This window comes from Mauremys reevesii, linkage group 9 (assembly GCF_016161935.1).
Source record: "Mauremys reevesii isolate NIE-2019 linkage group 9, ASM1616193v1, whole genome shotgun sequence".
In the NCBI taxonomy this organism is placed as follows: domain Eukaryota; kingdom Metazoa; phylum Chordata; order Testudines; family Geoemydidae; genus Mauremys; species Mauremys reevesii.
Window position 1 is genome coordinate 53,738,050 of NC_052631.1, and position 23,024 is coordinate 53,761,073.

Here is a 23,024-nt window from a genome sequence, read left to right on the forward strand (position 1 = left end):
AGCTGAATAATGGTGAGCATAGGGTATCAATAAGCAGAGCAAGGATCCAGGAGGTTACCACAAAGAACAGTGGTAACTTGGGTTAATATACATGTAATGATCTTCCATTAGGAGCCAAGCCCTCCTGAGTTAAATTTGTGGGCAATACTGTAAACTAGGAGAAGCCACAGAAAGAAAATGAAGGGGCCTAGAGAATTATAAATAAGCACAGGAAATAAATGAAAAGGATATTTGACTGGGAAAAATGCAGATCGCTAGATTGGGGGGGGGCAGTGGGAAATAATCCCACACCTATTATTCAATAGGAGGAAGATATTTAGCAAGGAGAAATGCTGAAGAGACCTCACTGTGGTAGTGGATGGAAAATTAATATGAACATACAATATGCTCTGGTGGATAAAGAGTCCAGGCAAGTTTGGGCTGCAGACTCAAAGATGCCATGTCACGGAGTGGGAGGTTGGCCTTCTGAGACCCAGCCTGGAGTTCTGGGACTACAGCAGCTGGTTGGTGAGGAAAAATTAATGTAATTAAATAAAAGAGCCCATCTAAATGATGGCTTAGAGGGAGCTCTGATTACTGCCTCCAAGTATGTGATGTGTGGAAGAACTAAAGTGCTGGGGAATTCAGAGGCTTCAAGCAGACATATGGTAATTAATAATGATCTGAAGCTAAGCAAAGGAAAGTATAGTCTGAATATCACAAAAACCATTCCTACCAGAGAAGTCTATTAAACATAGGTGTGATAGCTTCCCACAGGGGATGTGGTGGAAGCTTCATTGCCAGAAGCATTTGAAATTACATTGCACAGAGCCCTTGACAATACACTGGTGGGGAGAACCTTACAGTGGCAGAGAGGGAGAGGGAGTAGATACAATGACCTATTCGATTATTTTCCCTCTTTTCTATCATTCGCTGGTTTTAGTTAAGGAGCGAGCTGCCTCCCAGAATGCACTGGAAGTGAGGGTGTTAAAAAAATACTGTTGCTGATTGTACTCCTCCCTATGGTCCTATGATCTCCTCACAAGTTAAGCAGGTTTGGGCCTGGTAACTGGGTACATGGGAGCCCCAAAAAGTAGTGGTGATGGTTAACTTGATAGTGGCATTTTTCCTTCTGAGACAGTCTTGATCAGTGGTTCTCAAACTTTTGTACTGGTGACTCCTTTCACACAGTAAGTCTCCGAGTGCGACCCCCCCCCCGCCCTTATAAATTAAAAACACTTTTTAATATATTTAACACCCAGGGGCGGCTCTAGGCACCAGCGGGCCAAGCGCCCGCTTGGGGCGGCATCCTGGGGAGGGCGGCATTTGGCCCCGGTGGAGCTCCCGCCGGCATGCCTGCGGCAGGTCCACCGGAGCCCGGGACGAGCGGACCTGCCGCAGTCATGCCTGCGGCGGGTCCCGTCTTCCCGCGGCTCCGGTTGAGCTCCCGCAGGCATGACTGCGGCAGGGCCGCTCCTCCCGGCTCCGTGGACCTGCCGCAGGCATGCCGGGCGGAGCTCCACCGAGCAAATGCCGCCCTCCCCAGGATGCCGGAGCCGCGGGAAGAGGGGACCCGCCGCGGGACTGGGGAAGGGCGGCGCAGCGCTCCGCGCTGCTTGGGGCAGCCTATTTTGTAGAGCCGCCCCTGTTAACACCATTATAAATGCTGGAGGCAAAGCGGGGTTTGGGGTGGAGGCTGACAACTCATGACCTCAGCTGTAATAATATTGCGACCCCCTGAGGGGTCCCGACCCTCAGTTTGAGAACCCCTGGTCTTGATCCTCTGTCACTTTTTCAAAACCACCAGTATTACCTGGGCACATTCCAGCTGACTTATTCCATTCCACCCCACTGAGCCAAATTCCCTTATGTTCATTTTTAAAATGTGCCTCTCCAGAGCTCATGATGCAAATCCACCCTGAAATTTCAATCACATATGGCACATACCCCATGAACCACAGGGTGGTGTTCTCATGTGCAGTTAAATAACTGATGCATTCCACTGCAGAGGTAGTGGGTTGGTCTCTAATGGGCTGCAGGAGCTCTTCCAGGGACTTGCTATGTGATCTTGGACAGTCACTTATTCTCTGACCTGTGGCTCCCCATCAGTAAAATGAGAATACTTCCTTTCTCCATTTAGCCCGTGATAGTGCCTGACTGCCCCAGAGCCCTAATGTGTAAACTGGGCAGAGTCAGAGATCAGCTGTTATGGGTGTATCTAGCACCAGGGGGGCTTTAGGCCAATGCTAATGATACCAACGGGTGGCACTTCAGCAGTGCAGGATGCGATTCCTTTGTACTGTTTGTTATTCCTGTTAAACAGTGCAGCACTGGTCACCTTCGGGCAGCAAGGAGATGCTTGTGCCTAGCCTTTATTTTCCCTAGGCAGGAGGAGGGGGAGGAAGGAAGGAGGCTGGCTCTGGTCTGGGCATGCAGGGTGAGCTGGTGTGGAGCAGGGGGTGTTGGACTGGGGGCTTTGGGGGGAGGTATTTCGTCCCCTTCTCTCTTCCCTCCCCCCAACGATCTGCTGCTGCACAGCCCCGAGGACACTTTGTTCCCTCCCAGCCTCTCTCAGGTGAGGCAGCATTTTGAAGGCTGCCCCCCTGCAGCCGGAGCCGGCTCTAGCAGGGCAGGTGAGGGTCGCTGGGCCTCGGGGGAGGCTGCCCAAGGAGCCCGGCCCTGCCCAGATGCAGCCGGCGAAGCTCCCTGCAGCACTGCATTGGCTTGCTGCTCCAGCATGACATCAGGAGCGGGGAGCCAGGGCGCAGGCGCAGGCGCCGGCGGCGGGGCGGGGGCGAGAAGATACAGGAGGCAGAGCGCGGCGCTCGCCAGCATCCCCATCGCTTCGGAGCGACTCCGGTGTGTCCCGGCCCCGCCCGGCCGCCCCCTCCGACGGCCAGTGAGCCCAGGGACCCCCTCCTGCCCCACGCCCGGCACCATGTCTGCGGGAGGAGACTTCGGGAACCCCCTGCGGAAATTCAAGCTGGTTTTTCTGGGGGAGCAGAGCGGTGAGTCCTGGGCTCGGTCCCGGGGGGGGTCCCCTTGGAGCCGGAGATCTTGGTTCTGCCCCCCCCCCGAGGCCCCTGTCCGTGCTGTAGCCTGCGCCCCTCGTGTCCTTTGCGGCTGCGGAGGGCGGCCCCGATCCTGCGGCCGGGCCCAGGGAACCAGGTGCGGGAGGGGGGCAGCTGTGCCGAGAGGCGGGGCTGAAAGTGGCCCGGGCTCAGCGCCGGGCACATTGCGGCGTAGACCCGTGGGGGTGGGAGGCTGGAGATAGCAATGTAATTACATACAGCGCCGTGCGAGTGGGCGGGGGGCTCCAAGTGAGGGTGGGTGTGAGCACCGAGGTGCTGGGGACATAGGCGGCTTCTGGTCGCTGTCATTACCGCTGATCCGGAGCCGAGCACGGGAAAGCGGCGTATGGGGCTGGTGGGCTGGCTCCTGGGGAGGGCGGCTCGGGCTGCGGGACTGTGCTGCATAGGCAGGCGTCTGGGGATGGAGCTGCAATCCCTGCTCCAAGGGGAGGGTTCAGGCCAAACTGAAACCGCAGGATAAATGACCCAGTGCTAATAAACCCCGGGGTCCCGCCCAAGGGACCTGCTCAAGAACTTTGTTGTTGTTTTGCATTCCCCTTTGTAGCTGAACTCCTGTCTGGGGGAGCAGGGACAGGCATCTGTCAGCAGCCCTGGGAGTGCAGAGAATTCCAGGGCTGCCCCTTTCCTGGGGTGGGTGGGTTGGTTGGTTTGGGGGGCGTGCTGTTGGCTATTGGATTGTCTCTCAAGCAGCTGGCATGTCTTAGCACATACAGGGTGGTGGGAGTTGTACTGGACAGTCCTGTATAATGTAGCCCCACTGAGCTTTGTAGAAGCTGGATGTGAAAATGAAGATGAGAAAGAGACACGCCCTGATGCTTGCCAAGTGCCTGAGCCACGGCCTCCCTTCCCCTACCCACTTATATTGATATTAAAAACCCTTCCAGGTGGGTGGGTGTGTTGGGGGGGGATGTAACAAGTCAGCAAGACCTGGTCATAAAATTATGTTAATATCCCCCCAGTTTACAGCCTCCTGCTAGGGATTCCACTATCCATGACTCTAGCAGTGGGTCTTCTGTAACCAAACCTTGTCTGGCTCCCCGCTTCTGACATGCCACCTGGTTGGTCGAACGAAAGGCATTTGTTGCACAATATAAGGAGAGCTCACATAGAAGCCTAGGGAGTTCTGGGGCAGAGTGATTATCCTATAACTTCCTTAATGGTTTTGGTTTACAGCACTGGAGAAGAGGGAGCTGGTGCTATATGAGACCCAAATCACATGGCTGCAACTCATGGTTTAATTATGCTGTGCAGAAGGTGCCTGTTCCTCAGGCTTTCTGAAGGGGCGGAGGTGGGGTGAGGATAAAGGTAAATGTCTGGCATTGGTGACAGAGTGGATGAGATGGAGTTCCCAGCAGGAGTCTGCTTAGAGATGCTCTGTAGTCCAGATCCGTTGGCAGCAAGCAGCACGCTCAGTTGCCCTCTCTTTAGGGCTGAACTTGACTTTCCCAAGCCTGGGTGATGGAACAAAAGGTTGCAGGATGCTACACGCTGCCCATCCTGCAATGCCCTCTTTATTCACTGTTTTGCAGTTTCCTGTCATTTCTTTCTCATTGATGGACAGCCTCCCAGAGCAGCTCCCCTTCCCCAATTTGCCCCCTCCTTCAATGGGTGCATGCGTGCGGGGCTCCCAGGTGTGCAGGAGTTTCTGATTCTGACACAGAAGATGCTGCAGTGTCTAGAGAACAATATTTGCCATATGTGCAGTAAGGGGGAGGAGAATAGAACAATCTTTTAGTGACCGGAGAGCGTGTCATGCTGGAAAACTGCAAGATGTAGCAATGTGGGTTTGGGAAGGGAGGCTGGACTGCCCCAGGAGCTCAGGAATGGTGTGAGTATCATCCAGACTTAGGCATTTTTAATGATATTTTTGACTGTCTTGGGTGAATGTTGTCATGTGGAAGAGACCAAATGACCTGGGCTGCATCCACACATGCAGAACCAAAACAAGAACACCTGGCTGATGATCAATTTTCTCATCCTTTTCCTCCCTGACCTGAGCTTCTCCATACTTGGCCCACCCTGCTGGGGCCAGATAAGCAAGAACAAAAGATGCTTTCTCACCTTTGCCACTTTATTAACACCCTTTGCAGGCCTGTTAGCAGCTATTGTTCATAGGCCTGTACCAACTTACTTGCCTTCCTCTGGGGTGTGTGGGTAGCCATGAGGGTAGTGAAGGGGTCCCTCTAAAAGGATGACTTGTTCAGCTATCTAGCTCTGAAAACCCATAGGGTGGGATTTTGAGCACTGGCCTAAGCTCCCACTGAAACCAATCGGAGTTTCCCCAAGGACTTGCGCGGGAGCAGAGTCCACAGTGAGCACTTCTGAAAAACCCACTTGGGTCTCTGAAGTTATGGATTCTCCACTAATCAATCAGCGAAACTGCAAATGCAGCCACTCCCTCCAAATTAGCAGCTATGCTCCCAGTGCCTGAAACCTTTGTCAGTGAATAGGGAAAGGAGCCAGCTGTATACTCTTCCTTTATGTACAGAAACCATGAACTTTACTCAGACCTTTCTGTTTGAGAACACCTTACGTTCCATTTGCAGCCACCATTATTCTTCCTCTAATGACAGACCCCCAAGTTCTGAATCTATCTGTCATTTACTTGCTGGCTAGCAAATCACAGCCTGATAAAAGATGAGGCGTCCTTATGACACCTTAGAGACTAAAACGTTTATCTGGGTATAAGCTTTCATGGGCTAGAACCCACTTCATCAGATGCATGAAGTGAAAAATACAGGAGCAGGTATAAATACATGATAAAGCAACCCCCATCCTTTCAAGTGTGAGTTCAGTCTAATGAGATAAATCAATTAACGGCAGGATAGGAAGGGAGGAAAAAAAATCTTTTGAAGTGATAAGAGAGTGGCCCATTACAGACAGTTGATAAGAAGGTGTGAGTAACACTAGGGAGAAATTAGTAATGGGGAAATTAAGTTTAGGTTTTGTAATGACCCAACCACTCCCAGTCTTTATTCAGGCCTAATCTGATGGTATCCAGTTTGCAAATTAATTCCAGTTCTGCAGCTGCACGTTGGAGTCCGTTTGTTTTTGAAGGGTTTTTTTGTTGAAGAATTACCACTTTAAGTCTGTTATTGAGTGACCAGAGAGATTGAAGTTTTTGAATGTTATGATTCCTGATGTCAGATTTGAAATCAGTCCCCTTTTCAATGGTATTTGGTCTCTGGCTCTCTCTGTTCCCAGTGTGGAATTTCAGAGAATGGGGGACAAACTCATTAAGCTATAGTCATTGCTGACCAATTTCCAGACAAAGGCAGCCTGTGATTTGAGGTTGAGGAGTGTTACCTTGAAAGGCACTTCTGATCTGTATAGAGAGGGTCTCCAGAGAAGCTTTCACGCACACATCTGGCTGCATTGAGCTAGGTAGTCTGTATATTGCAGGTGTTACTTTTAAAATTGCTCTCTCTCCATCTAGTTGCCCATCACCATGGTATCTGAGCACCTTTGCCTTTTACCATTTCTATGGCATTAATGATTCCTCCAGTGCTGCATCATAAGAAAAACCAGGGGGAAAACGTGATTTAAGTGCTCTTGCAAGTGTATCGATTGACAATCAGAGATAGTAACCATCTTCCAATAAAATATGTCTGGAAAGAGAGAAGTATATTTATCACTTTATATAGAGGGGGTGGATTGGGTGGTTGGTTTTTACAGTAAAGTGGTATAAAATCTGGAATGAACACTTTCAAAGCTTAACTTTGCTCCCATTATTTCCGTTTTGAAATGGTTCCTTTACAACTGTGTCAGTATTTCTGTTGTTCAGATCCACATTTGCCGCAGATTTTCGAACAGGAACAGTTCATTAGAGAAACCTACTGTGTGATTGAATGCACAGAGCCTGGCTGGGCTGGCCATTGTCTCCAGGCCCCCTCTTACCAAGAGCCTTTGTAAGACTCTGGGAGGATCAGGGACTACAGAATCTAAGACCTGCAGCTGCAGGGTTTTGCATGAGTCCGTGTCTCTCTCTCTCTCTCTCTCTCTCTCTCTCTCTCTCTCTCTCTCACACACACACACACACACACACACACACACACACACACACACACACACACACACACACACACACACACACACACGACAAATCACTTATTCCTTTCTCAGGATAAATTTCCCATCTGCACGTTAACCAGCACATTTAGAATGTGAGCCAGGGAGAGCCTTGAGAATCTGAAGCAGTTGAATCAATCCTTCCTTGCTGTATGCAAGTCACACCCTTGATCCCATTTCCACTGTATAAGGCCCATGAGTGGTTTGGGAGTCTGATTGTGGACTGGAGGTCCACAGGCTGCTTTGGGACACAGGAAGGATTAAAATCCCCCATTCTGTTTTCACATGAAACTTTCTATCCAGTATCAGAGGGGTAGCCGTGTTAGTCTGGATCTGTAAAAAGCAAGAAAGAGTCCTGTGGCACCTTATAGACTAACAGATGTATTGGATGTATTTTCTATCCAGTGCATCCCAGCAGAGCCAGGGCAGGGAGATGCCCCCAGGCAGTGACTATAGTCTGACTGAAGTGCTATTGATCGAAGGCCCTATGAGCTCAGTTGTAACAGGACATACAGCTGATCTAGAGCCAGCTCTCAGATGCATTTGAAATAAGCAGCTATGTGGAGGAGGGACCAGAAGGGGCAATGGTGGTTACAAGTGACCTTGGGTGTCTCCTGTGAAAGAAGTCACTGACCTTTCCCCATCCATCTAGCATGCTGGCTGCCAAGTGCCCTGTGTTCACAGGACACAGTGCTGGGTCCTAAGCAAGTGTTTTCTCTGTCCACTCAGGAGAGGACTTGCATCCATTGGCATCTGGATATGAGTCGACAGTGTGCCCTTGTTGCCAAGAAGGCTAACAGCATTTTGGGCTGTATAAGTAGGGGCATTGCCAGCAGATCGAGGGACGTGATCATTCCCCTCTATTTGACATTGGTGAGGCCTCAGCTGGAGTACTGTGTCCAGTTTTGGCCCCCATGCTACAAGAAGGATGTGGAAAAATTGAAAAGGGTCCAGCGGAGGGCAACAAAAATGATTAGGGGGCTGGAACACATGACTTATGAGGAGAGGCTGAGGGAACTGGGATTGTTTAGTCTGCAGAAGCGAAAATGGGGTGGGGGATTTGATAGCTGCTTTCAGCTACCTGGAAGGAGGTTCAAAGGGGAGATCCTGGTACTTTTGCTCAGAGGCTCTAAAGCTGACTCTGTCTGTATTGCTGTACCAACCCCTTGTTTTCTGGGACTAGGGTGACCAGATGTCCTGATTTTATAGGGACAGTCCCGATATTTGGGGCTTTTTCTTATATGGGAACTGATTACCCCCCACACTCTGTCCTGATTTTTCATACTTGCTGTCTGGTCACCCTATCTGGGATGGGCTGTAAGACAAACAGCGCTGAACTGGTTGTTAAACTAGCAACAAGATTAGCTTCACACTTTCATTTCCTCCCACTGATTCTTATTTATAGTAATATTCCCATCCAGTTTTCAGGTCAGCTGTACATGCTGCCACCAGAGGAATTAGAAACCAGGTGGGATTCTGAATCCATTTACATGCCTGGGGATCAGGAGTAACTCCGTGGATGTCAGTGGCATTACCCTGGAGATCAGAATCAGGCCCATTGCATGTATAGCACTGAAAGACTCTGAACATCTTGGTTCTAGGGCCTGGGACATTTGGAGGCTAGATTGAGCCTCAGAAAATGCCATAACTTTTGTTACCCTCTCCTCACAGCTCCAGCACTGGGACGTTTGAGGCCTTTCTGCATGCTGGCAGGGTCAGTAAACCACAGTGGGTCCTGTTCTCTGTTCACACTGGTTTTATACCAATTTATCTTAATTGTCTTTGCTGAAATGACTCCTGATTTGCACCCACTTGAGAGAAGAATCCAGCCCAGTTACGTGCAATCACCTGCTTTGTGGCTTTGCATCACAAGTCAGAAATCTGTGCTTTGTGAGAATCCAGTTCCAGCACGAGCGTTGTTCTGTGCAGACTTGTGCCTCAGCTCCCCCTAACTTAGAGTCCATTGTGCAATAACCCTGTGTGTCAACTCCGGCATGAGAATCCTGCTCCCTCACCACGGTCATTGTTCTGTCTAAGCCTGTGCACTGACTCCAGGGTGAGAGTCATGTGTTCTAACCTCCTGCACTGGTTCTGGTGAAGACTATGTGAGTCTTTCTTAAGAAAGAATCAGAGGGGTAGCCGTGTTAGTCTGGTTCTGTAGAAGCAGCAAAGAATCCTGTGGCACCTTATAGACTAACAGACGTTTTGCAGCATGAGCTTTCGTGGGTGAATACCCACTTCTTCAGATGCTTGCATTGTATTCACCCACGAAAGCTCATGCTGCAAAACGTCTGTTAGTCTATAAGGTGCCACAGGATTCTTTGCTGTTTCTTAAGAAAATGAGTTAAAGAAAGCAGCTTCCTGAATAAACTGGATGGCCCTTACTGTGCATGGGGCAGTGGGAAGGAGGAGTGGAGAAGGGTTGGATAATTGCCACCAAAAGTGTTCTGAGCACATTTTTCTCCACACACTCCCTGTTTTCCTTACCTGTGGTCTTGACATTAATTTCCTGTTCATTAAAAATCAGTTTAGCTTTCCTGGTGACACTTAGCACAGTCTGTCTCCAGCAGAGTGTCAAGGTAATTTAACATTTAGTGCTAAAGGTTTCAGGTAATGGGCAATTCCAGAAATAGGTTATAGATGCACTTTATTGTAAATATCCAAACAATGAATTCACATCATTTTCATTGCAGATCCATTGATATGAGAACATGTGGTGTCTCTGACAGATTGGCTAGTTTACTGTCTGATAGCTCCACTACCTCAAATGGAAGATGTTTGGGTATTAGTAGCAGTGGCACTGATAGGGGGATAGTACATAGAGGCTCCAGTCATGGTCCCATTGGGCATGCTGTATAGACCCACAGATAAGAGCAGGCCACTGCCCCCAAAGAGCAGAATAGAGCAATACATCTCCCCAAGGGACTACCACCACGGCTATGCGTCATTCGCTGAAGCACTGCTAACTGACAAAGCCTCTCCTGGAATGCCAGTATAGCTGGAAACATGCTGCTTGCCTGGTGCGTGCTGGTTTCTGGGGTGGGACTAACAAGATTGGACTCAGTGCAATGATAAGCTACTTACCATACTGTAGGTCACTCAGCGTTTAGGAGAAAATGGGGTTTCTGTGATGATCTATAGCCTGTATTTTGGCAGCTCTCATTTGTTCCATGTGCCCCTAGGATTTCATTGAGAGTCAGCCACAGCAGTAGTTGTGGGACATAAGATAAGTCCTGGGAGTGGGCGGTGGGTCAAACTGACTGGCAGTAACTGTTCCTGCCACTTCTCCCTTAGTCGTTGCAGGGAGATCTAGGAATAATATTTATGCCATCATTATTTCTGAGCTGCACCCATTTTTATTTTGGCATGCTGCTCTTGGGTGCAACGCCTCCTTGTTGCAAAGCCCATGCAAAGATCCAGATATACCCTCCTGGTGTATGTGTTCTCCTACAGCCCCACCCCTTTGCTGTCCCTGGGAAGAGGCAGGGTGCTCATCCTGGGTTAGGTCCCTGGAGCAAGGGGCCGGGTGGTAGCCCTGGGGCTAGTGTTCCAGCAAGGGAGTAGAATTGGCTGGGACTGGGGAGCTGCAAGAAGTGGGATCAGCAGAGATCCCTGGGAGGGGTGGCCGTGCCAGCCTAGGACAAAGGGTGAGCTAAGGGATTGCTCCTGTTTGTTTTGTTCGCTTATGTTTGGACGCTAAAGGAGGCTGGCCGTGGTAGCGTATGCTTAGAAGCTGAGAGAAGCCCTCATGAATAGCCAATGGCATTCTGAATGCTTGCCCTTTGCTTGTGCTCTCACCCATTCTCTGCTTGCTTTCCACACGCTGTCCTGTGTCCAGTTTTACTGACCACAGATGGGCCTGGGAAGTGAACATATGAGGATTGGTGGGACTGTAACGTTTTTGTTTGCACATGTGAGCGCTCCTGTCAGAAGCAGCTGTGCACTCATCCATTGGAGGAAAAGAAACATAACCCTGTGGTTGAGGCTTGCATGCAGAAGGAATCCTGAGAGAGTGGCAGACAGCTTAGCCACACCCAGGTCACCTGCAGACAAATCAGTGGGAGGAATCCAAGATGTGTTCTTGGTGCTGTTTCAAACACTGTTGTTGGTTACATGGCAGCAATACTGGAGGGAAGTTCTCCCATAACTCCTGGACCCCTAGAAGCCATTGTGCTGAGGGAAAATGGTGCAAACCCTGAGACTGCCTCTGGGAGAGAATCTACGTATCACTAATCTTCCTCTTTTGGGTGAGGTCTCATTGAATGACACTGCTCAGGGCCTTAAACCAGCAGGTGGAAATACTTTTGTAAGAAACTGGAATGTAACAATGGATGTTACTTGAACGCCGGGCAGTGGTACATAGCGGTGCAAAACTCCTGCAACATTTGCAGTTGCTGGATGATAGATGTTCTCTTGTATTTGACTTTCTGCAATAAAATATGATACTTTGGTCTCTCTTTGGTTGTTTAGCTCATTGAGCGACACTGGGCATTTAGTTAAATGTCTTGTCCTCCTTGTCAATCATTTAACCAAATGACTAGTTCTTAGTCACTTGACCATGTGACTAGTTTGAGGGAAAGTTGGTATACACATATCAACTCCACTGTGTAACAAGCAACCCCCAAGTTCTGTTTGATTTCATCTGACACCTTTCTTTTACTCCTTGTCATGCCACGCTAGGCTCCCATGAGAAAGCCCTGTCTCCTGCACCGAGGCACTTCAAACCCTTGCCAGGGGCAAGCCCATTGTTCCCGAGGAGCAGGGCTGTTGAGGGCCCTCAGAGAAGCTGAGGGAGAGTGGTCATTTAGGTAACCTGGACCACATCTGTCCAGAGCCTTATAATAGGGACAGAGACCTTCAATGTCACTTGATCTCCAGTGAGCCTGTGAAGCGAGAGGAATGCATGAGAACCCATCAGCTCTCCTAGCACTGCAGGAGTAGGACAGAAGAAAGAACTGAACCTTGTGGAACTCCCCAGGGAAGGCGTCTGTGGGGAGAGGAGTCCAGCACTCCCCTCTGGGGGTAGCCTTTGAGAAAGGATTTTCCTGGCGATGGAAGAAAAGGGACCCAAGAATGGAAGGAGGAGAGTGAGGGGAAATGGGCAGGAGCAGTGGAAATGCCCCATAAAGGGTGGGGGGGGCATAGGCACCTGAACCATGGCCCCCACTTCCCCCCGAGACCCCACTCCCGTGCTGCCCCTTGCCTCCTTTTCACTCCTCTTCACCCCCTTGTTCGTGCTTACAGCTGGTAGAAAGTGGGAGAGCCATGGCCCCCTGCTCCCACCTCCCCACTCCAGAGCCCCTGGAAATGGTCATTGCAACATGGCAGAGAGCCAGGGCTGGACAATGATGGATGGGGGGAGTGGGAACAGGGGAATGAAAGGAGAAGAGAAAACTGCAGACAGAGCTGAGAAAAGAGGCAAGAAAAGGAACATCGGCGAGAAGGGACTTGAGCAGAATGAAAGAAAAGGGGGACAAACAAATGGAGGTAGGGAAAAGGCAAGAAAAGACCTATGGCAGAGAGGTCAGGGAGTTTAACTCTCATTTATTTATGAGCCTTTATTTTATGGCCTTTCCTTGGCAGATAGCCTGTGTTTATGTAGGCTTGATGGAAATAAATGGGATGACTATTTTGGGTATATTAATATGGCTTGCTGCTCTGGGTATGAGAGAACAAGACAAGGAAAATACCCTAACATTCACTTCTTGTGGGTAGGGACCTGGTGGCCCTCAGATTCTCCCACTTCATGGCAGAGCTTTACCTTGAAACTCTGAAATGCTGACAAGTAGGCATGGTCCCAAGCACAGTGGCTTTATGGAAAATGAGTTTGACTTTAGAGGAGTCTTCTGTGTGAGCCTCCCCGCAGCTCCTGTGGCCTGTCCTGGGCACAGGAGAAAGCAGTCCAGGATTGCCAGCTCCAAGAGTCCACAAATCATGCCACGCCACTAAAAAAATCACGGATTGGCTTAAAAATGATAGGTTTTTAAATTGTTGGATTCCTGCCATCTGGGTTTTGTGCCTCTAGTGTTTGTTTTCAAGCTTTTTGCCACAGCCATGAGGGTAAAAGCTTGTTTGCTTAAAGGGTTTATTTTTTAATGAAATCTCAGATTCACATGACTCCAGGAGCTGGGCCTTTAACAAAAATAATGAATATTGCAAGAGTTGTCTAAAATTGGGGTGGGGTGCTTAAATATTGTTTCCACGAAGAAGAAACACCAAGGGTTCATTTTCTTTTCTCCTCCTATGGTTGACTAGGGGTTGAGGAAGCAATACAGGGTTCTTCTTTCCATCCCCTCCTGAGAGTGGGGTTCAATCAGTGGTTCGGGTCTTTGGACCTCAGGGAAAGTAGGAGCTCGGGGCACACTCACTGCCTGCTCTGAAACTGGAGCATGTAGGGCTGAGGAATGTAGATCAAAGCTCTTACTCCATGCTGACCCTGCAGCCCATGAAAGAGACTGGCCAAGCATAAACCTGAGCCTTTCTGAGGAAAGGTTACCGAGAATCACTGGAGTTAAAGCTGAAGGGAATTGTTAGTGCCATTGTTTCGTTTCCTAGGTAGGGAATTCTTGGGGCAGTGCAGTGAGCATTGTGGGCAGCCAGATGGGTTCCCATTCACTAGTGAGAGAGTTGTGAGTTTCCACAAAAACCTTGCCTCTTCCCCAGGAGCTTTCACTTCCCTGTGAGACCAAGACGGGGCTCCTGGATGACAGAGGGTTCTGGGTCCCTGCTTACACCTGTGATTGGCACAGCCCTCTGCTAGTCACACCCTGGACACTGAGAGGAGGCTGAGATGGACTAAGGCAGGGAGCCACCAGATTTGCTGTTCTAGTCGCCTGGGAGGTGGAGGAGACTGGGAACCAGTAGGGCAGAGGAAAGGAGGTTGCATGGGAGCGAGGACAAATCTGACAAGAAGCCAGGATGCAGGGGAAAAAGCTGGGCAAAGACACTGGGGCAAGGAGCTGTGCTGAGGGGGACGTGGGTGTTGGACGAGGAGCCCAGGGAGGGAAACTGGGACTCTGTGGGTACAGGGAGCATGGGTGTGGGAGTGACAGGAGGCTGAGGCAGGGGGAGAGGCAGGCTGGACAGGGAGCCCGGGGGGGAAACTGGAACTGTATGGGCAAGGAGATGGGGTGGGGGGCAAAGAGCTGGGCATGCATGGAAGTGAAACTGGCACTGGCTAGGCAAGGGGACTGGGACTGGGAGTGGTAGTGGGGAGACTGGGACTGGGAACCTAAGGTGGGAAATTGGGACGGGCTGGGCAAGGGGGCTGGAGTGAGAATTCTGAAAAGCGGAGACTGGAATTGGCTGGGTGAGGAGCCGGGGTGGGGCAGAGACGGGACTGGGACAGGTTGGAAGGGATGGGGCAGAAAGGGTCAAATATGAGACAAGCAGGGAGAAGAGTCTGCCCAGTAGAGCACACCCCCCTCCAGAGCCTACACTGGAACCAGAGGTTCCTGAGTCTCATCGTTCCTCTGCCATCAGCAAATGTGTGTGGAACCCACTGGCAAAGTGTCCCATCCCCCACTGGTGCACAACCAACTACTGCTCTGAGGGCTTAAGTGGCAGAAGTCTGTGCTGTGGCTCTGACGGTTCCAGCGCTGCTGCTGACCCATGTGGGTGTCAGTACGAGGCCACACGATGGAATTTTTGTTTTCTCAGTTTGCTTTTTTCAAAACCTAAGAGGTACAATTAGAGAAGCCCTGCCTTCAAAGGATGTTGTTCAGATTGCAGAGTCGAGCGCTCAGAGGTTAGGAACTGCCAGAATTAAGGTTGCCTATGCCATCTGAATTTGGCCTCCATGGGAGCCTGCATTACAATATAGTATTTAATTATGTGATCAGGTGCTATTTCTTCCACAAGACCTCTGCCTCATTTAGTGCACAGGTGCTCAGGGACTCGGTAAGCATAGTGTAATGAAGGAGGCTGTTGTCTGTAGGACCCTGCCTCCTTTCTTGTGGAGGTCAGAAAGCATGTAGTATTTGTGGGTACTGAGACAGGGGGTCTAAACGTTTACAATTTGCGGGTACTAAGCCTGCCCAAAGCTAGAGGCCTGCCCTCTCCACCAAAGAGGAGGAGCCATTGGACTCAGTCTGCAAGTGAGTACTGGGGACAACAAATTTAAAAACAGGGAAGGGAGTGAAAGCTAAACTCAGGGATCCAGAGGGGAGATGGAATAGAGAACCTCCAATAGTGCCGCACTGCTCCTCAAAGGCATCTGAGGAATCAGTGGACACTGCCCAGAGGAACACTGCCCAGAGGCGTGATTGGACAAGGGATCAGAAATAGGCCCTATGGTCACAGAGCAACTCCCCCGATACAGCTTCCTGATATGATGGACAGCCGTCTTGGACAGCACCAGGAGGATGTTGACAAGGAGGTCCTGCGACTTGATGGGGCCATAGATGGGGTGTGCATGAATCAGGAGGTGCAAGGAAAAGTGCAGCCAGAACTGCAGTAAGAGGTTCTGGAGGATCCAGAAGAGGGGCTGCAGCCTGATGCGCTCCACATAAATATGTACCAGGGTCTCCCTCTCGCTGCAGAAAGAATAGGTGTCGGGGAATTCGTGCCAGGTACACACTCATGCTTATGGCTCTGTGGAGGAGCCACCCACTAATATCCCTGGCGGGCCATGGAAGCATGGTAGGGCACAGACTGGCCCACCGGGGTCTGTCGCACTCCAAGTGGTTGGACCTGTGATGTTGGGGTGGACATGAGGTCAAGGAATTGGCTTGTCTGAAGCCTGAGCATGTGCAGAAGTTCTCTGGGCTCGGCGCAGAGACAGACCAGCTGACCAATACAGCAGTGCACAGACAATCCAGGAAGTTTTTGGAAAGTGGGGACAATTTCCTGGTGCAAGTGCTGGAGGAACCAACTAGGGGCAGAGCTCTTTTTGACCTGCTGCTCACAAACTGGGAAGAATTAGTAGGAGACGCAAAAGTGGATGGGAACCTGGGAGGCAGTGACCATGAGATGGTCGAGTTCAGGATCCTGACACAAGGAAGAAAGGAGAGCAGCAGAATATGGACTCTGGACTTCAGAAAAGCAGACTTTGACTCCCCCAGGGAACTGATGGGCAGGATCCCCTGGGAGAATAACATGAGGGGAAAAGGAGTCCAGGAAAGCTGGCTGTATTTTAAAGAATCCTTATTGAGGTTGCAGGAACAAACCATCCTGATGTGTAGAAAGAACAGTAAATAGGGCAGGTGACCAGCTTGGCTTAACAGTGAAATCCTTGTTGATCTTAAACACAAAAAGGAAGCTTACAAGAAGTAGAAGATTGGACAAATGACCAGGGAGGAGTATAAAAATATTGCTCAGGCATGCAGGAGTGAAATCAGGAAGGCCAAATCACACTTGGAGTTGCAGCTAGCAAGGGATGTTAAGAGTAACAAGAAGGGTTTCTACAGGTATGTTAGCAACAAGGTGGTCAGGGAAAATGTGGGCCCATTACTGAATGGGGGAGGCAACCTAGTGACAGAGGATGTGGAAAAAGCTAGTGTACTCACTGCTTTTGTGGCCTCTGTTTTCACAAACAAGGTCAGTTCCCAGACTACTGCACTGGGCAGCACAGTATGGGGAGGAGGTGACTAGCCCTCTGTGGAGAAAGAAGTGGTTCAGGACTATTTAGACAAGCTGGATGAGCACAAGTCCATGGGGCTGGATGCACTGCACCCAAGGGTGCTAAAGGAATTGGCAGATGTGATTGCAGAGCCATTGGCCATTATCTTTGAAAACTCATGGCAATCGGGCGAGGTCCCGAGTGACTGGAAAAAGGCTAATGCGGTGCCCATCTTTAAAAAAGGGAAGGAGGAGGACCTGGGGATCTACAGGCCAGTCAGCCTCACCTCAGTCCCTGGAAAAATCATAGAGCAGATCCTCAAGGAATCAATTTTGAAGCACTTAGAAGAGCGGAAAGTGATCCGGAACAGTCAGCATGGATTCAACAAGGCAAGTCATGCCTGACTAACCTAATTGTCTTCTATGATGAGATAACTGGCTCTGTGGATAAGGGAAAAGCAGTGACATGTTATTACTTGACTGTAGCAAAGCTTTTGATACGGTCTCCTACAGTATTCTTACAACCAGTTAAAGAAGTATGGGCTGGATGAATGGACTATAAGGTGGATAGATCATCGGGCTCTACGAATACTGATCAGTGGCTCCATGTCTAGTGCTCCAAGGGTCGGTCCTGGGGCTGGTTTTGTTCAATATCTTCATTAATGATCTGGAGGAGGATGTGGACTGCACTCTCTGCAAGTTTGCAGATGACACTAAACTGGGAGGAGTGGTAGATATAGGATACAGAGGGACCTAGACAAATTAGAGGATTGGGCCAAAAGAAATCTGATGAGGTTCAACAAGGACGAGTGCAGAGTCCTGCACTTAGGACAGAAGACTCCCATGCACTGCTACAGGCCAGGAACCGAGTGGCTAGGCAGCAGTTCTGCAGAAAAGGACCTTGGGGTTACAGTGGATGAGAATCTGGATATGAGTCGACAGTGTGCCCTTGTTGCCAAGAAGGCTAACAGCATTTTGGGCTGTATAAGTAGGGGCATTGCCAGCAGATCAAGGGACGTGATCATTCCCCTCTATTTGACATTGGTGAGGCCTCATCTGGAGTACTGTGTCCAGTTTTGGCCCCCATGCTACAAGAAGGATGTGGAAAAATTGAAAAGAGTCCAGCGGAGGGCAACAAAAATGATTAGGGGGCTGGAGCACATGATTTATGTGGAGAGGCTGAGGGAACTAGGATTATTTAGTCTGCAGAAGCGAAAATGGGGTGGGGGATTTGATAGCTGCTTTCAACTACCTGGAAGGAGGTTCCAAAGTGGATGGATCTAAACTGTTCTCAGTAGTAGTAGATGACAGAAAAAGGATGGACTAGATGACCTCCTGAGGTTCCTTCCAACCCTGATATTCTATGTCATTCAGTGACATGTTGGAGAGGCTCATGGGTGGCGGGGCCGATGATAGGTTCCAGAGGGCCAGGGGGAGCACTCTTCCTCAGGGCACTTGCAAGTATTTCTATGCAGCGAGACATTTTTGAGCCCTACCGAAGGCCTGGTGTTCCAAGCCCTGAGTGCTGACCATTACTGCCTTGGAAGGCGTGTCATGAACGAGGCAGATAGACTGCAGGAAGAAAAAGGAGGGTGCCAAGGTGATGGCAGTTCAATGCTGCCCTGGAGAACTGGGTCCTCCCCACTCCTCCCCCCCATCCCCCGACACAGAGTTCCTTTGTGATGCTGGGCAAGTCACTTAGCCCAGACTTTTACAGGTGCTCACCAATTGTGTGTTCCTCATTTTCTGAGGTCCTGACATGAGACCTGGGACCTGCTTTGCAGAAGTGTTGAGCACTCACAGCTGCAACTGAAGTCAATGGGAGCTGTGCTGTGCAAATAGAAAGTGCTATAGAATGCTGAGTACTCTGAAAAACCAGGTCCTAGGCACTGCAGATTGGACACCCAAAGTTAGTGGATACTTTTGGCCTTAATCTCATGGGCCTCAGTGCCCCACCTGTACAATGGGTACGGTAGTACACCGTCCTATCGCAGGGGTGTTGGGAAAAGAAATTCATTAATGTTTGTGAAGCAGTCAGGTACTCTCATGATAGCACCATAGGAAAGCCCAGGAAGAAATTCATCATTTTGTTTGCAGAGCAGGGTTTGCATAGTGGGCAATAAATAAAACCGGGGCCACATGTTGAATACCAACGAGAAAACAAACTGTTGAGCTTGTTCGGTGATCACAGTCAATCCTATGCACTGAATGAGGCAGGGATCCCATGGAAAAAAGTGTGGGTGATCCTGTAACTAAAGACTGGGGCACTGGCTTAGGATGTGGGGACCCAGGTTTAATTCCCTCCTCTGCCATGAACTTCCTATGTGACCTTTGGATATGTTAGCCTCTCAGTTTGCTGTCCCACAAAGCATGGATGATAATGTTTCCCTACCTTCCTGAAATATCATGAGAATAAAGACATTAAACATTTTGCAGTGCTTTGAGATCCACGGATGAAAAGTGATACAAGAAATAGGTATTGTGCAGCCATAATAATGTGCTTTTTTAAATGTACCTTTTGTGTGTAATTACATAGCACTCTCCTAGCATCTCCCTACAAATGAATCTAATGAATGAAGTTTTCAAACTATAATGCAATGTAACTGCTCTTCCATTATCTATGGATTTATGTGGTGTCTCTTCATTCAGTTGATGGTTGTCCTCACTAGGTATCTGTGCTGGAAGAAGTTCTGACATGGCCTTTGTCAATTCATGAACGTTTCAGAGTCATTTCCCATTTCCACCAGAGCTCATGCATCTGCAGTTATGTGATTGGACTCCTTGATCTTTCCTTGAGGACATTTGTTCCTTAGTTGTTCTTCGGAAGTGACTCTTGGGGTGGTAAAATTATCCTTGGCACTACTCTTTGCCCTCTATCTCTTGTCTCTACCATTTCTTACCAGTGGTTGTCTTCCTGGCCCAGTAGTTTAGGGGTTTGGAAGTCTAAACTGTTTGGAGGGTGGGAGTTGCATGGGGAGGGGAGAGAAGTCACATGGCATGGGGGGAAAGGTTCAGATAAGCTGCAGACAGGAGCGGCTCCAGGCCCCAGCATGCCAAGTGCGTGCTTGGGGCGGCAAGCCGTGGGGGGCGCTCTGCCGGTGCCGCGAGGGTGGCAGGCAGGCTGCCCTCGGCAGCTTGCCTGCGGAGGGTCCGCTGATCCCGTGGCTTCGGTGGACCTCCTGCAGGCGTGCCTGCGGAGGGTCCGCTGGTTCTGCGGCTTCGGAGGACCTCCCGCAGGCACGCCTGCGGGAGGTCCGCTGAAGCTGCGGGATCAGCGGACCCTGCGCAGGCAAACTGCAGGAGGCAGCCTGCCTGCCGTGCTTGGGGCGTCAAAATCCCTAGAGCCGCCCCTGGCTGCAGATAAACATTTAAATGTTGGGGTGATTCTCTGACTCCCACCCAACTTCAGCCCTTCTGGGGGTCACCAGTTCTGCGTAGGAACCAGCCCCTGTCGTGCTGGTTCAGGGGAGCTGTAGAGCTCTGAGTGTTCATGCCAGTACATCAGTGTTGCTGGTCAGGAGCCTAGCACTGGTGGTTCTGTTTGTTCTTCCTGACCTCTCTGGCTTACTCGCATGCTTTGCTGCTGGTTGGCAGGCATCTGTGAGAGCGCTGCTCTGCCATAGGTGCTGGAACGAAGGGTAGGGTGGATGCTGCAGCACCCCCTGGCTTGAAATGATTTCTATTCTATACAGGGTTTACAGTTTGGCTCAATGGTTCTGAGCACCCCCTTTATCAAAATTGTTCCAGCACCCACGTGCTCCACGTGTTTCCCCTGCCATTAGGATTGCATGTGAAACCTTAAAAAGGTCAGTGATGAACCACAAACCAGTCCTGAGGCTTTTGTCCCAAGACCGGCTGCAGGTGCTGCTGGGAGCTGGTGGACCCATCTGAAATGGGTGGGAAGCCAAGAGGGGCCCGAAGCTCTGTGTTCATACCTGGGCCAGATGCCCCACTCACATGCAGGAGACTTCAGCCCCACGCCCAGGACAAGGGAGTCAGCTGAATATTGCTTTGCAGTCCCAGAACCTCCTGCCGTCGGCCCACCTACCCAGCCACCGTCTCTCCCTTTTGCCAGTGAGATCTTGTCCCAGAAGGTGCCCTGGGGGCAGGACTCTCCTGTGGGGTGGTTGATCTGCAGGCATTGGTAGGCATGCAGCTTCCCGAGCATGGCTAACTTAGCAGTGCAGGTATGGACAGGACCGGCTCCACTCAGCAGGGGAACCAGAACGGTTTTTAATTATACATCAAGATGCTTGACAGTTCCCTTTCTCATTTCGTTTGCTCTGTCTGTTGGGTTTTTCTCTTTTCTTTGTTCCAGCTTTTCTTGTTTCCATCTCACTCATCTTGTTAGTAACTGATCTTCCCCTTTCTTACTGTTCCCTTCCCTCCCCCATCCCCCCATTCTTCCATAACTCTCTGGTCTCTGTCAGTTTGGACTCCTTCTTTTCATGTAATCCCCTTGGAATCCAAGTCCCTTCCTGTGCATGCAGAAGGCAATTAGAATAGGAGCTGTCTTACATGCCGTTTTTAAATTTTTCTCCTTCAAATAACTCTGGTGCACCCTGATTCTCGGGAAGACAACAGTCTGGCAGTTCTACATAGGGCTGGATGCTGTGCAAGCTTCCCTCAAATGGCTCAGCCAATACGCTTGAATCCTGAGCTGCAATACACCCAGTTACTTGCGTCCTTAGTCCTGTCCCAGATCTACCACAGCACCTCAAGCTTCACCTCCAGGAATTCTCTGTGGTTCCGATCCAGCATCTCCACGTGGCTCGCTCCCGACCCACAGTGCCGATCTCAAGACACCCCCCTGAGCAGAGGTTGTCAAGTGTGCCAGGTTGGTTGGTTGAGCTGAGACCACTGGACTCATTTCATTTGTGAATGAAGCCAGAGTGAAACCCAGCTGAGGCATAAAGACAGTGCAGCAGCACCCCAATGTTTAAATGTTTATCTGCAGCTTGTATCAGAGGGGTAGCCGTGTTAGTCTGGATATGTAAAAGCAACAAAGAATCCTGTGGCACCTTATAGACTAACAGACGTTTTGCAGCATGAGCTTTCGTGGGTGAATACCCACTTCTTCGGATGCCCGAAGAAATGGGTATTCACCCACGAAAGCTCATGCTGCAAAACGTCTGTTAGTCTATAAGGTGCCACAGGATTCTTTGTTGCTATCTGCAGCTTATCTTCCATCAAACTTCCATTGCTGCTTTTTCAGTGAGGGGCCTCTGCAGTCTTCCAACATGGCAGGATGCCACCCCCCTGGTGCCCCAGGGCAGATGAGGAGCAAGGGCTAGCAGGCATTTCCCCATACCCCCCTCCCCTCGGGCAGTGAGATTGGGGGATGCTTTCTGAGCAGCCACCTGTACTGCAAATATCACATGCCTGGGGGGGTAGGGGGTGTCTGGTGCTGAACTGGGACTTGGGAGATCTGGATTGCAGTCCAGCTCCATAACAGACTCCCTTGGGCAAGTCACCTCATCTCACTGTACCTTGGTTCCCCATCTATAAACTGGGGAAAACAATAGAGTGCCCAGCATAACGGGGCCCCATACTGCTGCCAATGATACCAGCCCTTTGTCTGTTCAGAGAGTGCAGAATAGGGACAGTCACTATGTGCCATGCCTGTGGGTGGAACCGGAATGTGTCGGATCATTCTGATAGTCCTTTTATGTCCAGAAGGCTCAGCCTTGCTCTCCTGTGAGCACCGTGGTTCAATGACACCGTGGCCCAAGAGTGGCTGCTTTAACCTTCACTTGGGAACCAAGGCTTTCAAGGGGACAAAAGCAAGGTCATCCTGCTTAGCACTTACAGCCCGCCATGCATCCCGCTTTCCAAGCCTTGCCCAGTCACTGGGGATTCCCTCCTGCCCTGGCACTAGCTCAGTAACCATTGAGCACAAGTTGGCCCATACAATATCCTTGTTTGCTCTCTGGACTAGGCACCTTCTGGTACCATCCTTTGGGTGCCTGGGGCCTGCTAGTAATTCTGCATACTCACCGCCTATGTTGGGAAACTGACACCGTGTGGAGTTTAGTTGGTGAGTGGAATCCTTACGATGCATTGGCTGTAATAACCCTCATTTTTAATAACCACCGGAGGCTATCAGGGAACCTTGCAGACAACTGGATGGTGCCTGGGGGAATATCACAAAGGAGCTGCCAATCAGCAACACGGACTCACCTCCCTGGGAAAAGCAGGACTGAAAGGAAACTAAAGGGGCCAAAGAGAAGAAACAGCCTTGCAATACACATGCCAAATTTCCCTCTTAGAGAGACTCTTTAAAAACTTCTCAAACAGGAGGCAAACGAGTCACTCTTGTTGGTCTCT

The 23,024-nt window shown here is 50.2% G+C and overlaps 1 protein-coding gene across 6 annotated transcripts in view; it reads left to right on the forward strand.

Annotated features, from left to right (window-relative positions):
- The first annotated feature begins 2,659 nt into the window (after window positions 1–2,659).
- RAB6B (RAB6B, member RAS oncogene family) overlaps window positions 2,660–23,024 on the forward strand; it is a 143,022-nt gene continuing 122,657 nt past the window's right edge. For 4 of the 6 annotated variants that reach the window (XM_039488625.1, XM_039488621.1, XM_039488622.1 and 1 more), the window contains exon 1: window positions 2,660–2,987. In XM_039488625.1, the coding sequence (XP_039344559.1) occupies window positions 2,717–2,987 (271 nt within the window). In that variant the 5' untranslated portion in view covers window positions 2,660–2,716. The remainder of the gene's footprint in view (window positions 2,988–23,024) is intronic. The other 2 variants (XM_039488620.1, XM_039488619.1) reach the window with 2 other exon arrangements.